The 18,942-nt window shown below is 35.0% G+C and overlaps 1 protein-coding gene across 6 annotated transcripts in view; it reads right to left on the minus strand.

The window, feature by feature from the left end:
* Positions 1 to 3,924: 3,924 nt before the first annotated feature.
* SNX13 (sorting nexin 13) overlaps positions 3,925 to 18,942 on the minus strand; it is a 62,188-nt gene continuing 47,170 nt past the window's right edge. For 3 of the 6 annotated variants that reach the window (XM_048951687.1, XM_048951689.1, XM_048951686.1), the window contains 9 exons: positions 18,032 to 18,204; positions 16,073 to 16,180; positions 15,066 to 15,176; positions 13,725 to 13,886; positions 12,529 to 12,600; positions 10,757 to 10,902; positions 9,614 to 9,682; positions 8,388 to 8,500; positions 3,925 to 7,435 (listed from right to left, as the gene is read on the minus strand). In XM_048951687.1, coding sequence (XP_048807644.1) covers positions 7,188 to 7,435; positions 8,388 to 8,500; positions 9,614 to 9,682; positions 10,757 to 10,902; positions 12,529 to 12,600; positions 13,725 to 13,886; positions 15,066 to 15,176; positions 16,073 to 16,180; positions 18,032 to 18,204 — 1,202 coding nt within the window. In that variant the 3' untranslated portion in view covers positions 3,925 to 7,187. Of the gene's footprint in view, positions 7,436 to 8,387; positions 8,518 to 9,613; positions 9,683 to 10,756; positions 10,903 to 12,528; positions 12,601 to 13,724; positions 13,887 to 15,065; positions 15,177 to 16,072; positions 16,181 to 18,031; positions 18,205 to 18,942 lie in introns of all 6 variants that reach the window. The other 3 variants (XM_048951688.1, XR_007378240.1, XM_048951690.1) reach the window with 3 other exon arrangements.

Here is an 18,942-nt window from a genome sequence, read left to right on the forward strand (position 1 = left end):
CCAGGTCCACTTGCTACAGTTGGGACAAACTCCTTGCATACCTCAACCACAATAATTTCAGAAAAGTCCCCTTTGAAACAAAGGCATCTACAGGTCTGGTAGGTAGGGTCTGTGACCACAGAGCAACTTGCAAAGCAGAAATTCCCCTCATTCCCCAAACCACTAGAATTGTCAGAAAAAAATGCTGTCATTGCTGCTTTCCATCAGCAACGTGAAGATACACCACCCAGGAATCACTCTTGGCTATCACCCCCACAACCTCAAACATGCAGTGATGCACAGATCCCAGTTGCTTCAGGTAGAAATTCTTCAAGCTACTCCTTCCACTCCTTTTGAAGCTTTTACATGATAACATGAATTTTTGTGACTCTGAAATGCACAAGTGTTGCAATAACATCTTTGCCTCTACACTCCCCATGGCTGACCACATGATGGCAAGCACGTACAATAAGACCACTGGATATAAGTGTCAGAGGCCTTAGAAATAGTTCACATTCTCTGGCCTTCAATTTCATGATCATTATCATAATAAAATGTTTTTTGCCTATTCCCTGCACACCTGCTGCATGTCAGTTTCCCATTACTGCAGCTACACCACCACATGCACTGCTCAGACTGACACAATCACCTTTCTTACACCAAACAGATCCTCAGCACTGCTGGCCCATCACATCAATAGAAAATGAAGTACAAAAAGTACTTTGTAAAGAGAGAGGAATGTAGCCCAGGGATGTGGCTCAGGGTTAGATTAGATGAGAACACAGTTCTGGAACTCACTGTCATTGAGTTTTGGGTCAAAACTCCTAAATATTTCTGAGGTATTTGTTTTCATCTCTTACCGCCAACTCTTCTTGTGAAACATCAGCAGCAAAACCAAGCCAATAGATTTGCTCTTTGAATTTTGAAGTCATAAACCATAATTTCCTGCAGGGAGTGGAGAGGACAGACGGGAGTGTGTAGATACAGGATTATGGCCCTGCTCCTTTGTTACACTCTCCCCAGCTTTCTTAAACTGGAGGGGAGGAAAAGGGAGGAATGCATTTGGATATTCAGTTCCTCTCTCTCAGTTCTTCCTCACTGCTCTCAGTACTTCACTGCCTGTCCCTGGGTACCTTATCACACATATCTCATCAAAAAAAGCCCCTATACCTGCAGTACACAATCTCCTCCAAAATAAATTTGCTTTTAGAAGAATACTATCACCACTGTGCTTGTAAGAAACTACCTCAAAAGGTTAAATATAAACCATATATCTGAAAAAGAGCACATTCTAGTCATATCTTAGAATCACAGTATGACATGGTTTGAAGGGACCTTTAAAGACCATCTATCTCCAACCCCCTGCCTTGGGCAGCGTTGCCACTCACTAGGATCAGGCTGCCCAGGGCCCCCATCTAACCAGGCCTTGAACGCATCCAGGGATGGGGCATCCACAGCTTCTCTGGGCAATTTTTTTTTGTTGTTTTGTTTTAATAAGAAGCTATACTTAAGAATAAGTTGAAAATACTAAGTAATTATACTTACAATATTTCAATCTTAGGTCTTGTGAATTAAGATGACCTAAAAGTTGCAGCACACTTTTAAAATTAAGCAATGGAATTTATCTTGCATGTAGAACTGCTGGTAGCAAAAATGATTGTTTTGAATTAAATTATTCCAGGCCCAGAAGATGCAGGCCAATCAGTAAGAGTCCTAAATGCAATTTCCTTCTCGACTTAGAGAGGAACTGCTACTAGGCAGGAGCAAAAAGCACACATGGTCAAATTAGCTTCAAAGACAGTAAGCCAAACGATTTTTGGCATTTTGTTACCAGCTTCTATTAGTTCTGTTAGTCAACATTTCATTCCATACCTCAGTGTACAATGAAATACAACCTGAAGCTTATTTTCATGCTTCAAACATCCACATTTCCCACAGCCATCTAACATTTTGCTCACACCTTCCAAGAGACACAAACTCTCCGTCTTTACAGCCAATCCAATGATGTTGGAGAAATGGATGGATCCATGACACCACTTAAACATAAACGTGTTTGCACAGTCCATTTTTCAGGAGCAACTTACTGATATTTGTCTGAGTCTCTGAAAACTCAGTGTCACTGAAAAAAACATCTCATTTATGCCACTTTTTTCACAATTTAAATCCAGTAATTTAAATTAGCATAGAAAACCAAAATTGTGTGGATAAGATATGAAGCTGACCTATTATTTATTTTTTTAAGACTTTCAAGCAATTTGTTGTATGAAGTCTTTGAAAACAAGACAGAAAATGTTGTCTTTCATAAAGTTGAACTTCACTTTCAAACTGAAAAATAAGAAACCTGTAGCTTGCTAACATGAGGTTAGCACACGTCTTTGTGCAAAGAATGCTTTGCACCTACCCAAGTACTGGTTAAAGGAACAACAACAAAGTTTCCTTCAATTTCTGGCTCTTTTATATATGTAATAATTGGATCACTCACACAATATTCTGCATATTCTCAATGAATAGGTGTTCTCAATTCCCACAGTTTTACCAGAAGCTCTTACTTAAGATTCCAGTAGTAGTTGCTTCTGTACCTCTTAACTCAGAACAAGCACATTTCTAGACCAAGCTGAGAAACATATAGAATAGAAAGACTCAAAAGATTACTTGGAATTTGCTTTTAAATTGCTAAGACAGTCTATTTTAAAAAAGCTATATTCCTTACTCCCAGTAAATAGCTCTTGATTGCTAATAAACGTAGTCTAGTTCTGTACTTAAAACCTAATCTCAGAATTAACTTAGGTGTACCAGTTCAACTATGAAATGTCAATTAAAAATTCCAGTTAGCCCTTCCCAACTAGATGTCAAACAATTTAACTGACACATGCACATATTCTGTATCCCAACCCCAACATGCCATAGTAATCCAAAGAACCACAGCATGGGAAAGTTATTTGAGATCCACAGTAGTAGAAGCGCATAGGCATAGATGTTTCAAATTGTTCATGAAAAGAAAACTTTCTTTTAAAATCCTTTACTAAAACAAACTTATTTCATCCAATAGATAGAACATGAAATTTGTAGTTAAATAAATCACATGTAGAATGATGCTGATTACTGAACATCAGAAGAACGTCAGTAACCCTCATACATCTACTAAACATCAAAAAGTTTGAACCAGATAATGCAGTTGACTGTTAAATAGACAGTTAAGTCACAAGCACATACAAACATCATTTAACAAACGACAGATACTTATAAGAATTCATTGAAGAGAAATTATAACAGAGTGAATTTCCTGCCATAAAATTATTCTAGGATAACAGCTTCAACAAACATGTCTTTGGAGACAGTAGTGAAATTTCTGATGTGTCTATACCCTGTAGCAGAAGTGTGCAAGTTGGTGAGAACAGTAAACACATTACGCCTAGGTCAAAAAACTAACATCTCTGTAACTCAGGACATCTTTTTGATGAATGTGAAACAGCTGGAATAAGTATATCAAGGGTAATAATTGTGCTCCCATGGTAGATCCAGCTGCTGCAGAATGAACTCAGGAAAAAAGTGAAGTAAAAAAAAACAACAAAAAAAACCAACAACCAATAAAAAGAGGCATACAGCATATATAGTTTCTGCATATATCTTTTTAGAGTATAGAACAGTGACAACACTGATTGAAAATCACTGTAGCAATGTCATTTGTTAAAAGCAAACCTAGTTCACAAAGCACTTAAAAATCAAGCAGTGATTTTCTGTTTTTAAAGTTGCACTTAACACCAACCGTCATCCTCAGCAACTTTTTTTTCAGACACAGAAACATTCATACCTGCTAGTGAGAAAGTTATTTTAAAAATAAATGTTACAGACTCATAATAATCCTGTTAATACTTTATTAGTGTATTTTTTTTTAAATTTTTTATTTTTTACCTTTCTATTGGACAGAACATAAATGCAAACTTCAAAAAAAAAAAAAAAAAAGAAAAAAAAAATTCAGAGTCCTCTGCCATCCAGTAGAAGTGACCCTGGCAGTCTGTTTCACGTTCATTCTTTGTTACGGAAACAAAAGGATGGGGAAGGGAAGGAAAAAGCATCAACAGAACAATTAGGCACACAGCTGACACTTACTGTACAATGATATGCACAAGTAATCCATAACGGCTATATTCATGAGATGAGCTCTTTAGATTTTCCCCTTGTAATGTATGAGCTATGCTCCCACGAGCAAGGACCATTTAGAACAAGGGAATTAAAGGCGGAGTAACAAATAAGACTTTTAAAACAAGTCCTTAAATAAACTAATCCAATAACAGAATGCAAAATTGTTCAGCTGAAAAGACATTTTTAACCTAGACTTTAAAATGTTAAAAATTCATTTATTTTACAGTTACTCAAATACACATGCATTAAATGAAAATATTGCACAAAATTAAAATTTAGATTGTGGATTTCATATATTTTTATTTTGGTACACATTCTGTAGCACTTAAAATTTACTGTTTAGTTCTAGCAAACACCAGCAGCACAAGCTTGAGGAGGAACCAAATGAAAAACTCAATTGCTCATTTTCACTTAAAAATAATTAAGGCTAAAACAAGTGCATTTGTTGACAATGGCACAATCTTCAATGGCCAGTCACAGCACCCAAAGGCCAGAAGATACACTTAAGTGCTGTATGTTAACATTCAGTTTTGGAGACTTCATAGGACAACAGGCTGCATGGTTGATAGGGCAGGTATTTTGAATTGACAAAAGGAAAACCATTGTAAAGATGGTACAAACTTTTAAACCAAAAGTATTAATTTCTGATCAATCTTGCCAGCTAACAGGCACAACTGAATTAGGGAGCCACATTCTGTAGCTAAATACAGAAGACAAAACTTTAGTATATATATACATATGCACACCCATAAGTGTGTAAGTATATATATAAATATATATATATATATGTAATAAATTCCAATAAGTAAAATGACTAATGAACATGGTGTATTATGTTCAGTTCACATTCCTAGAGATATTATTTTTATTTATTTATTTTTTACAGAAATGTACCAGATAATTAAGAAAATCCCAATTTGCACACAATCACCATTCTCTTGAATTTTTTCATGGTACCTGCAGATAGATAAGAGGTTCCACAGATTTGACAAAACAGCATTTAAACTTCCCATTTTCATACTGCAAAACAAATTCAGCGATTTAAAAAGACATAAATTAGGTTTGGTAGTATCAATGATGTAACTACTATATCACCAAGAACAATTGCTGAACGATCTTTCATCAGCTGGATGTCAGGTATGCTAGAGTGTAGACTGACATCAGAGGAAGATAAAGGCATGTAAACAATAGTAGCTGGCTATGCTGACTACTCCACACAGGAACTCAACAATTTTGTTAAATTCAACAGCACTTAATCACACTTCCACAAAATCTGCAGAGAAGAAGGGGGAAGGGTTGTTACATATTTTCCAACTTGTCTTCTTGGTAATTATAAAAGAAAGGGATTTAACTTACAGTATTTAATTCTGCAATAAGGGGAAAAAAAAACAAGTGCACTTGAGCCCATGCATACTGTATGAAAACATTAACAGTACAATATGGTCATCGTTAAATAGTATGATAAAAGGCTACATTGCGTGAGTAGAGTCCATAAGAAAAATGATTTATATAGATGCTTCAGTCAAATTAACTAGGTCTTTTGAGAGCCTTCTATCTTCTCTGAGAACGCTTTAATAAAAGGTCTGTGTTCCTCTCCCACATAGAAGGATTTGTTCCCATTTAAACACAAATTGCTGTAAGGATCCTTATTCGACAGTTGTATCATATCCCGTGTTAAGCGTTCTGAAGAAATATGGACTCTTCAAAATTGCTTTCTATTCACTCAGATAGTAGTGCTCATAAACAGTAGGGGACTATGAAAAAGAAAAGACAAACTGAGGTATGCTGTGGCCTGAAAGTATTATTTGTTATTTTATTCTTAATTGGACATAAATTATTTGATGGAACTAAACAGATGGATGTGGGGCCTTGATGTCAAATTTCTATTAAAATTTTACACTATGCAAAAAATAAAAAAATTATTTAAAAAAATATTGTAATTTTATCTCCTTTTTATTTTCATATATACACTAAGATGCGTTCAGGAATTCCCAAATGTTTGCATATGACTAATGAAATATTTTTATCTGTAAGGAACCAACTAATTCTAACTTTTTTTTTTTTTCCATGAACCTTACACATTCAAAGGTAAAGGAATCTTTCAATTAGGTAGGACACAATCTTTTGCACCCTAAAAAGCTTCAGATTTTAGTGGGGAATAGTGTGAGCATTGTTTCTTAGTGCAGTTTCCTCATCTCCTAATATGATGTCTGTTCTCTTTGAAACATGTACCCCCTTCCTTCTGCAACTATGATCTTGACATATGTTCAAATACACCAATTGAACATAAATATGATGCCCCTTCTTCACTGAAGTTACATGCAAAATGTATGCCAGGTGCCATAAGAGCAGAAGATAGCCCTTAGAGCTACAGAATAATCAGAATAAAGGTTTTATTTCTACTGCATCTTTACTAAAACCCCCAACAGATCTAATGTTAGTTTATTTTTCAAAACATAAAAGGTGAAGTTTGTGTGGCATAAAAATCACATTTCCTCAACTTTAATAAATATACTTTTATGATGGGGGTATTAACTGTTTCTCCCCTCCTCTATAAATCTGCTGTTCCAGAGATTGCTTTTCCTGTTAGCTCAGCCTTTACAGGAATGTTAAATAAGCCCTATAGAGCCTCAACAGACATAAAGTAGAAAAATTCCACCTGATTCTCACACATTGCACTATCTCCCAGTGCCAAAACGTTCTTTTCCTCCACCGTATCATTCTTTTCCTTCACCGTTAGCTTCACTCAGTCTGGCACTTTTCATTGCTGGCAAACATCGCCTCAGGAACGGAAGGAATCAGCATTCTTATATAGTGGGCCAGTTTTCTTCTCAATGTTGCATGAAGACGCACCAAATCATTTAAGACACACGAACCCTTCTGGTAGTGGTTGAATTACAAGTGAAGATGAGAAGATCCACAGGTCTTACAGATGCATTAATAATCTACTATGTGACACTAAAAGACTGGTGCAGAAATAACAGCATGTGAGTTTGAAGCCCCAGAGAATCTGCCCAAGTAATAAGTCCTGGACAAACATACACCAGCTTAATAGGTTTAAAGTGTCACCTTTTCTGCAAGGAAGGCGCTTGAGTAGAATGTAGTCTCTGTTTATACCTCTGCATCTGCTTTGACCGTGAATGCAGTTTGTTGAAGAGCTCATGGAACTTATTTTGTGGAAACAAGGTTTCTAGAAATCTCTCCAGAAAGACATATACCATTCTCTTATTCAGTTGAGTATGCTGGAACATCTCAAAGACCCGAAGAATACCTTTTCGTGTTGTCTCAGCACCTATGATGTGCTTCAATTCATCTACAAAAATGAAAAGTACATGGAAGGTTAAATTTAATTCTATATCTCAGTTAATAATACATTGAATATTAAGTATGTCAAGCAATTTGTCCAGACTTCCTTTCAGAAATTATGCAGCTTGAAATTTGAAGTAACAGTGCCTCTATTACATATAGCTTGATTAATCTAAACGTTCTCTCAGAGTAGAAACGATCTCTGAAAATTACATCTATTCTACACTGTATATGGAATCACAGAACAGCTTGGGTTTGAAAGCACCTTAAGGATCATCTGTTTCCAACCCTCCGCCATGAACAGGATTGCCCCTCACTTGACCAGGCTGCACAGGGCTGCATCTAAACTAGCCTCAAACTCCTCCAGGGACAGGGCATCCACAGCTTTTCTGGGCAGCCTGTGCCAGCACCGTGACATCCTCTGAGAAAATAATTCTCTCCCTATGTCTACGTCTCCCTAACCCTCCTTTTTCTTGAATTTTAAACTGTTCTCCATTGCCATATCACCTTCACACCATATACGAAGTCGATTTGTTTAAAAGCTCTTTTTAAATACTTGAAGGCCACAATGAGGTCCTTCCAGAGCACCCTCTTCTTCCGGGCTGAACAAGTCCAGCTCCTCACTCCTCGGGACTCACTCCAACAGCTCCGTATCTTCCTTGTGCAAAGGAGCCCCAGATCTGAATGCAATACTCCAGGTGGGGCCTCATGCTGTACTGGAATATATGAATTTCACGTACTCAAATCCTCTAGTGAAACTAAATACAGGATTGGTTCTAAGAACTAAAGTTGCAAAGGTCACCACACGAGAAAATTTTCAGTGCTTTAATAATTAAAACCATTTTATTTGAATACAGTTCAAAAGTCAGCATTTCTTTTCATTTTTTCAACAAATCAACATTAACTCCAGCACCAACATACAGTAAGGATTATTTAGCTTCAATCTCAAATCCCCTTACCTGGCATTATCTCTAGCAATTTGGTCTTCCCTGCTACTCTTGTTCTCATTCTAATAGCTTTGTCTCTCCGTGGAACGGTCTCTGCTAAAATGCCATTGGGCCAAAAGGCATCTCTGTAACAAAAGCAAATCTGTCAAAATACATTAAAATTTTAATCAAATGGAAGGTTATATTTAATCTCTCCAAATTTTCTCATAAGATAAATACATGCAAGCAACTTGTACAGAACCTAACACATACTTTAATTATTAGAGAAGGGAAAAGAAAGGGAAAAGTGGAATATTCAGAAGAAAGATCTACGATGCGCTAGATCTATTCACAGTTGCTTCATGCTACTTAGAATGGAATCAGTTGAAAGAAAAATTTAAGAATATATTACACAGCAAAACCATTCAAATATCACATCGCATCAGTCTTTACTGTCACTGACAGACTTTGATCTAATTGTTTCAGTGGATCTTTGACAGAGGTAGAACTATTTATAAGATAGAGGTGAGATGAAGACACTTTAGTCTATTGAAATGCCCCACGCAAAACACAAATCTCAGTGTGAAAAGCTATTTTTCATCAGTATATGACACATTTGTTTTCTGATTAAGACACATACGTTCTAAACTCATTTTATTAATGAATAATAGAGTATCTCTAAAGTATAATCCTTTGGCTAATAGGTTATTCTACTTTATATCTTTTCCTCCATGCAAATAAAAAACAAAAGTTGTGAGGGGGTGTTTTATTCAACAAATACTTCTGAAGTCATTGAGATTTTTAAAAAACAGAATGATGAAACAGATTTTTCTAAAAAGGGTCTGACAATTTCAAACTCAGAATTCAGTACAATTGTTCGACCTTGTATAGAACATATACTGGCATGGAGCTAGGATTTTTAATAATAATAACTGTTTGCTTTTTAATATTGGATGCACACATGCCTTCATCAAGGTAAACAAGACACTTCATCCACTAACATGATGAATTCCAAATACCACAGCTCTTCAGGACCAGTTAAAAAAGTACATGTTAATGAAGAGGAGAAAATTCCAAAATAGTTTTCTTTATGTGACAGATACTTTCTCTCACTTAACACAACTAAAAAGCTGGGCCTGGTCAAACTGGACTCCTGTACTTTAAAAATTTCCTCACACAGAAAGAAGAGGAAGGATGTATATGTATTAGACATCGATTGACAGGTACTCTGCATTTAACATATATCACGAAAGACATACCTGAAGCGTTTCACAGCATCTGCTACTTGTTCAGGAGATGTCATCCAGTCAACATGATCAACTATTTTCCTAAAATCAAAGCAACAAGACTCTTATTTTGTTATTTCAATGAAGGAAAGGAAAAATAAGTAAACCATTTTAAAGAGTATTGTTGTGCAAAGTGCAACTTCAGTTCTTCTCCAATGCTATTAAGTAGGTTCTATAAAATGGCACACTATGAAAACAAAGACTGATTCTCAAGACAAAAATTTGAAGTCCCTTATTGCTCTCTGAGTACTGCTGAAGCTAAAGCATTTTTCCACTTCAGTAAACATATGATGACCAAGCAGGTAGGAAAGATGACATTACATCTCCTTCCAACACGATATAAATGTTGTGCTTGCAGAGCTCTCCTATTCATGAAGCACTGTTCAAATTCCGTTTATGTAAGCAAAGAACCTACTTAAAACTTATTGCACTTATTTATGAGGTTACCTGGTAATCTTGAACATAATACTGACTAATCAAAGTTGACATTATGATGACTTCAAGATAATTCTCATCTGGCCACTAGGAATAATTTCAAAAGAACCCAGTGCTATTCCTATTATAAAGAAGCATCACTACTGATACCACAAGAACCACCTATATTTGAAATACTGATGATGAAAACGTTATAAGTATACACATGAAGGTTAAAAAGTACAGTGAGGAAATTTCTGGAAGAGTAATGGCAAGCTACTTCTCACCTGGCAGAAATAAAGTTCCTGATCCACAGCACCATGCCAAATTGACAATTAAGGAAGCAATTATAATTACAATTCACCTAATTTGATAGTGCTCATGTATCATTTGTAACACTACAGAGATGAAACCAGAAATTGGGCAGAAAAAAACAGTATTAACAGCAAAAAATACAATGTAAAACATAAGTTAAAAAGCATATACAAAGACAGTATTAAGTTACATTCATAAAAGCATGAACACTTCTGGCTCTGGGAAAGCAGTTCTCTGACAGTGTACATTTACATCAAATTTGCACTTGGTTTCTCTTCATTCTCTTTAAAGGGGAAAGCATGTATCAATTCAGCAATGTCAGAAAGGATTTCTAGTCAGTCTCCATAATTTCACTCACACAACAACTCTATGTAAGAAAAGCAGTACCTATTAATTGTGTCACCATATGTTGCTCTAATAAGCTGTTGAAGAAGATTCTTTATATTTCTTCTTAACCATTGATTTCTTTCCTTTAAATCAAAGACTTCATCCATTAGGAGGAGCATTACTCGAAGAGGAATATTGTCATCCACCTGATCAAGTAGTAAAGATAGAATCAGTAAACATATTTCAGTTCACAACAGGCACAATTCACAGGCCAAATGCTTCTGTATAAACACAACAGGGTCAGAACTCTTTGATCTATTATTTATTATAATATGAAATCTTCCATAAATCTATAACAGCATAAAAATTGAAAAATAAGGATAAAATAGTCTTACACTTTTTTTTTTTTTTTTTTTTTTTTTTTTTTAACATAAGAAAAAAGGAATTGTTACTGTACTCAAGTGGAACAAACAATACAAGTATGCATGAACCGGAGAGAACTTGTCCCTTTGCTTTTTCTTAGTAGACAAATTCAGAATCACTGAAAAGTATTAAATTTGAGGAAGAGTTTACTAAATTCTAGTAAGAGAATTCATTTTTCATCTTTTTTTTATCCCCTATAGACATAACATCAGCTTCTCATGGCCTTCTTTTTGGTATATGCCAAAATTTAAGCCAATACATTGTTAAACTATTGCATAAAAGATGGAGTTATTTGGAGTTACAGTTGTATTACACAAGAGAACACAGTTATTTACCACAAATGCAACAAATGCATTTTTTGACTGAGTTGTTGTTTAAATATTAAATTCATTATTAATACTTCATAGAACAGCAAGCTAAAATTATCTTAGAAGCTAACAGAAATTGTAGCTTCTATACAATTTACAGAAGATCAATGAAATTTTTGCAAAGAAGCTGCTCATATATTTGGACTATATAATTTAGTATTGCCTGTGCAAAAATATCAGCCTCAAGAGTGATGGAAGGTATTTGTTTGTAACTACAAATTTACAGATACAGTCTGATAGAACGAAAAACAATGAAGGAAAAGGAAAACCCAGAGGGGTTCAAGTTTGTTATTTGAGTAAAAAATACATCTACCAAGACATCACTGCAATTATGCACAAGAAGACAAACAGGAATGCTTTGATGTGTTCTAAAACCTAAAATGTGAAAGGCAAAACAGGTGCAGACTTATGACCGTGGTAAACTGCATATAATCACTGATAATCTCACGGCATTTCTGTCCTACTTAAGCATAAAAGTTGTTTCTTTCTTTTTGTTGTTTTTTTTTTTTGTTTTGTTTTGTTTTGTTTTATTTCCATGTACATGATCAATGTTTCAACTAAAACAACATCAAAATACCATACATCATGACAATTTCAACTTCACTGTCAAGTTTCTTAATATTACTACTTCATTTATTTTTGGTATCCACACAGTGAAAGTTTATTACTCAGGACTATATGAACTTTTTTTCTTTGTCTAAAAGAAATGTGCTAAACACTACTTATGATCCATTAGATGAAGGCCTCCTGAAATGCTCTCTGAAATCAGTTGTAACTGAAATTATGCTGACAGTCTGGTATCACATTTTCTTTGAATAGAAAGAAAGAGAAGATTGAAAAAAAAACTTCAATCAAATCGTAAAAAAGTAAATATCTCAAACACCAAAATATTATCATGTGAACTTTAATGCACTACCTGGCCATCTTCGTACTACAAAAGAAGTTAATTTTAGAAGGAAACATCATTTTTTTTAAAAGAAATTTAAGCGCCTTAAACACCTGCTTCTAAGTGCCTCGTTTATTTATCAGTGTCAGACTCACACTGTCATCAATTGTTGCTGCAACACGGCAATGGTCAGGATCTGAATAGGTTTTCTGGATCAAAGGAGGCACCTGCAATTCAAGGAAAGGTAAGCTTTATGAAGGACAATACTGTAGAACTCCAATAAATTAGATTCATTTTCATACCCAAGGTGATTATGAAAACAGAAACTAAACATTTGGTCAAAAGTCAGTTGCATACTACAGCAGATTTTCATATTCCAGCAAATCAGGTCTTGTATGAACACGTACATTTTCTCAAGTGCCCAGTGCTTTAGCTGAAAAACCATGATACTTCTTAAGTTATTTTCCCTTTATCTCAACTTTCACTTTGTAAGTCTTCCTAGTGAGTGTAACTGCATATATTTTGCTAGTCACACACCAGAGAAGCCGCCAGCAAAGAGAAAGTCCACAGGCAGTAATTCTCACCCAAGAATGTAAAAATTACATAAAAATCACACTCCTTACAACAACAACAACAACAACAAAAACAACCAAACCCAAACCCAAACCATAGATTTATTATTCCCTTTTATGTTTAGTTCATCTGGGTTACTGTTCTACATCTACTATAAACAACTGTTTTGTTAGTATAAAATGGAATGGTCTCTGGCCAAAGGACTTTACAGTAAGACACAGAAGTAGAAAAGCAAGGGAAAGGAAGGTAAGGCAGGCACACCAAGAAGATTTCTAGTATATAGGAAGATAGCATGCCTTGCTATGACTCTATACCTTTAAGGTGTTGTATTTTAGGAATACATCAGATGAGAAAAGATAATGGTAGTATATGGCATTAAAGACAGAATTCAACAAGGAATAAGCAGAGAAGACATTATCTCCTTGGTAAGTTTCAATACATGCACTCTTTGTCCAACGAATGCAGTGACAGCAGGAAGCTAACTTTATGAGAATGGAAGGTAAAATCGATTACACCTCCACATTGTTCTCAAGTGGCTGCAGTGAATTGAAGATGGATCCCTGCATAAATTCCATCTTCTAATGTGTTACATAACATCAAAGAGAACTCCACATTTGCAGTATAATGACTGCTGAACTTCTAAAGAAGGGTACAGAAATAAAACCAGACTGCTCTCCTATCCAAGGACCTAACTCTTCATTATAATACATAAATTAAAATGACTTGACAGTCTCCTATTAATTGACCAGTACATATTGACTACCAAACTTTTTCTTACCTTGAAAAATGATTGCTTTATGTCTTGTCCCAGTCTCTCTGACATTTTACCCATGTTGTCTGACATTTTAGTCATTCCCTCTGCGAGGCTGTCAGGGAGAGACTTGACTGCATTTGATACATTTCTCATAGAGTTACGCAGTGGGTTTACAAATGTGTCCATCTAAAGGGGAAGATGTTGAACCAGAATTGTATGATCTATGGGGACACTAGTAAATTAATGTACTATGAGAAGTATATCATGCTATTCTGTGTGAACAATTACAAGAAGGACGACTGTAATTGCTTAAGCTCATTACATACTGCAGCAAAAAGTTTTAATTTCTTTTTCATTTATTTCTCAGTCCTTACATCCCTGCTGCAAGTCTTCACATCTTTCAATTGATCTTCCTGAGTCGTTTCCACTTAACTATTCTTTAGCTTTTCTTTCCTTGTATTTGCTTTCCTTTTCTTGTCCATTTAATGCCATTTCTTTGCTCTGAGACTCCTGCTTCCAAAAGCGTTTCCCTTCTGCTTTCAGCTGACCATCTTTGAAACATGGCTTTCACATATACCTTATATTCAGCCCAGAGGTACAAACACTAATGTGATGCTCAAAAGATTGTGGGAGATTTCTAAGTTAAAGCAAATCTTACTCAGTCATCACATAAATAATGATAAACTTACAAGAAGTGTTTTACTATGCTCTGGTGTTAAGTACTTTAGAAATAAAGAAGCTTGAGCTTACAGTTTTAGATGCTTTTTATATGAAAAAGTCAATAGAAACTTAGAAATACTTATATTTGTAAAGCAGGCGCTCACACACTGGTCAACTGAACAAAGAAACATTTCTCTGAAGAGAGTTCTGGTGGCTTAATAAAATAAATGCACAGTTCAGAGCTCTGAATTTGATCATTGGCACTGCTTACAACTAAAACACACAGCAGCTGCTTTTGAAGGGAAATGTATTTCATTTTTTGAGTTGAAAGGTGAACAGTATGTAACAGCAGCAAATACAGAGTAAAGAATTGAAAAAAGATATAAGAAATGAGTAAAAAAAAAAAAATCAGAGATGTCTCTGACAAAGTAATTTGCAACAAGCACAGTTTTAAAATATTCTTAGTGCATTCCATGGTTCTATATTCCCTCAGATTCTTTGTAGTGTTTTGAAAGCATGGCTTAATGTATGAAATATTGTATATATGAAATATTATTATCCATCACATTAAACTGAATATCACATATTCAAACATACTATATACAAAATAGCTGCTTAGTATCAGATCAATATCTTTGTTTAATGCAGCCTTCACACTAACAAATGCTCTACTAAAGTTTCATTGATGTTGAAAATAATTCTTACCTTCCGTGCAAAATCCCCCTTGCCTTTGCTGTAGGCCTTATTTTCCAAGAAGTCGTACACATAATGGGCGAGAGCTGGAGAAGCTTTCATCATTTCAGGATTTAACAGGAGCTGAGTAAAATATTTTTTGAAAGAAACTTTTAAAGTAATTTTGAAAAGGGCCATGCAGTTTAGTGAAAGTCAGCATGTTTTGCAATGTATTTTTTCATGCATCCTCTAAATTTTATTCCAACATAACACTATTCTAATGATGGAAACAATCTGCAAACAGGTAATTTCTATAATTCGTAACTAGTACATTAACTATAGTATCTCACAGAAAAATGCATTAAATACATTTTCATTATTGTTAAAACACCCGTCAAGTCAGTCAACATACTTTGGTACTAAGTGACAGGGAAGTCCCTGCGAAATAAAACACAGTTCTCATCTGAATGGGGAAGCTGTGCTGTTGTGGTATTCAGCAGAGTGGGTGCCACGCCAATCCTTATGCAACAGCACAGGAGAAAGTAACTACAAAAATGAGTGTAATGGAAAAAATGTTTAAAGAAAGTTTAGTGGTGTAGTGCTCCAAATAAATAAATAGATAGATAGATACATAGATAGATAAAGCAACAATTGGAATCTCACTAGCTCAAAGAAGCAAGGGCAGAAATGGCAGAGAATAAAACTAAACAGCAAAGAAAAGGTGAAATAAGTAGATAATATAATGTTTTAAGTTCTGGCATATTATTTGGATGGATTCTGTTTGCAAATGAGACAGAAAATTCTGTTTTGCAGAAAATGAGCACTCGCACTTGCCACATTAACATCGGGACGTACTGATGACAGACCTATGCCATTCCTATTTACTCACATTATTCAAAATTAAACTTGGCACTTAACTTCTGCTGGGACACTCACAACGTGTTGTTTTGTTCTTTTCATAAAGCATCAACAAAAACTACAGGCAAATTTTCCACATTGGGAAAAAAAAATAAAATCAAACAGGAGACATAACAGCTTACCTGCAAATATGCATTTAAATCTTTTTTCCTCTTCTCCAAGAATTCTCTGTCCATATTGTTAAATGTCTTTTTGCCAGGAAGTTTCAGTATGTTTGCCAGATTTTCAAACTAGGAAAAAAAGATTTTTTGCTCTGTGTTCAATGGAGGTTCAACTCACCAAGTAACCTCAGAAATGATAGATGTCATTATATTCCCTTCTCATGTACCATATCAGACCTGACAATTTCTGCAACAAGCTCAGAAATCAGATACCCTGGAGAAGCCAAAAGGTAGGCTGTAAAGAACGAGTGCATGCCAACTCCCAGGAGATAGTCAAGGGCAAAATTTAAATTCAGAACACATCAAGCAATACTGAGTTTTGGAATACAGATTTATATTAGTATACTCTGCAAATGCAAATTTTTCATGTCCTCACATCTGCTCAAAAAGCTTAGGTACAAGATTTATCATTATTATTTAGGCAGAAGTCAGTAGGGTTATGACTATACATCAAGAGAACTTGCACATCTTTCTAGAACTTCTTCCCTTTCTTCTCATACTTCCTACAAACTTATTAAAGAAGAAATTAAACTTTTAATCACTACAGTATATGGCAGCACCCTGTTTATACAGGTTATCACGATGACAGGCGCCAGCTGACTTCTCCCACTGTTCCAGTTTTACACCAAGAACAGCTGTTTCAGTGAAACAGTATAGAAAGATGAGGCTCTAACATATCAGAATGTTGAACAATTTTGCTACAGTTCACAACAGTGAACTGTCGTGAACTTGAAGTGAACTTGAAGTATCAAGATTATTCATAGACAGAATCCAGAAACTTTTCTAAATCTTAAATAATTTTTTAAGGCATAAAGACAGTATTTAGTACTGGTCTCTAAAAGGTTGTATACTTTCCTCATTAGAGAAGATCATAAAATTACAGATTTAATGAGGGTTTTGTTCCATTTCAGTTCCTGCATGTGGACTTTTTGTGAAGACATCATTAACCTTGGAAGGACACAAAGGTTGTATAACGTTTATGGCCTACAGAAATCATCATACGTAACACATCTTACCCATGTTACATATCTCATTCACTTGCAAAGTGCCAAGGAAAGAATTGAACAGAATGTGGTCTATTTTTTATTTAGATAACTGCATCAAAACAGAAGCATGTAAGCAAAGAACAGTTTATATTTTATAGATACAAAAAGCAACACAATACTTTGAATAATATTACTCTACTAACTGAAGAAACTGGATGTGAATCAATTCAGCACTTCTCTTTAAAGTCCATACAGGCACTGGAACACACCAAATCCTTACCCCTCCTATTAATTTTAAATAAAAGATTCAAACTTTTACCTGTAAGATAAGGTGTGATGTCAATAAGAACATCAGACATGAACACAAAAAAGGTTTCAGTGTACCAGTGATATTCTCATGCCTGTAAACTCAGCAGGAATGTTAATTTTACGTCCAAAATAAAACAACGTTGTTGGGCATTTGAGAAATCTAATTCTTGATTACTGAGGTGATGCAGTAAAATCTGACTTTTTTACTCTCTTAAGGCCACTACTGTTATGACCACTCACTTTTTGATGTCAGGAGATTGTACAATTTACTTCAGTGAATTACAAGTGTCTCATTTGTTCTCTCTCTTTTGTTTTAGGAGGTTTAAGAATCTGAGCATACAAGTATAGCAATAAAAGTGCAGTCTAGCAGTACATATCCTTTTATTACAGGAATTACACAGACATCATGTACTGAACAATTGCACTTGTAAGCAGCTCAATACAAATTATTACATTAATGGAGGAAAAGTACACATTAATGCAAAATACAGTGCAATTAGTCCACATCTTAACCCACTTTGAGAAAGCCAATGTGCCACACCATCTCACAGAAAACAAAACAAAACAAAACAAAACAAAACCCTCCTTCATAGAGATCTAAAAAGACTTCAATGGAATGAATTACCTGCTCAGTGATCCTCATGTGAAAGTCATGGAAGTCACTGTAGCGCCGATATGTCTTCCATGTTTCCTCGCTGTTTGCATTTCTCCGATGGACTGTGATAGCATACAGCGCGTACGTCTTGCCATGGTCATTACACACTCCTGCCACAGCATATGGGTCATAGTCAGCATATACTAGTAGTTTAAAAACAAAAATAAAAAAAGGAACAAACAGAAAGAAGGAAGACGAGAGGACACAAACGTGAAGTGAAGAAATGTCTGAAATGACAGACTTGAGAAACTAAAATGGACATGCAAGCAGAAGAGTAAGTCATCCGTTTATCCAAAACACTAGAAGTGTTTGAACATAAATTTAATTCACAGAGATTAAGTAGCCTTAAAGGTAGGCAAGTTTACTCACATGCAAAACATAAAAAAAAAAATAAATAAATTAAAAAAAAAGGAAAGGTTCCAACTTTAATGACTAGAGAATAGATCTTTTAAAAAATAAGATAGAGGTGAAAAACAACTGTGAAACCAGAAGAAATTCCAGTCTCCAAAGTACCTTCTAGTCGTATTTTAGAAAGTTTACAAATACAACAGAAAGCATAACATCACAAGCATCATTTCTTTCTTTAGCATTAGCAGTTACTGGCTACAAGATAAAAAACAACCCCCACAGTATTTCTCAGTCGAGAGAAATTAGATACACATAAACACACAAATGCATGTATTCTGTACGTGTGCACATGTATACATAATTCTATGTATGTATACACACATTTTATGGAGATGCCAATTCATAAATGGAAAGAACACAGATGGCTATCTTGAAAAGAAATTTTTAAATTTTCTTCTGCATTTTTTCCATCCCTATAAGAAAAATGTTTCAAAAACTCCCATCTAAACCACAGAACATCGTAAAACCAGCAC

This window comes from Lagopus muta, chromosome 7 (genome assembly GCF_023343835.1).
Source record: "Lagopus muta isolate bLagMut1 chromosome 7, bLagMut1 primary, whole genome shotgun sequence".
Classification (NCBI taxonomy): domain Eukaryota; kingdom Metazoa; phylum Chordata; class Aves; order Galliformes; family Phasianidae; genus Lagopus; species Lagopus muta.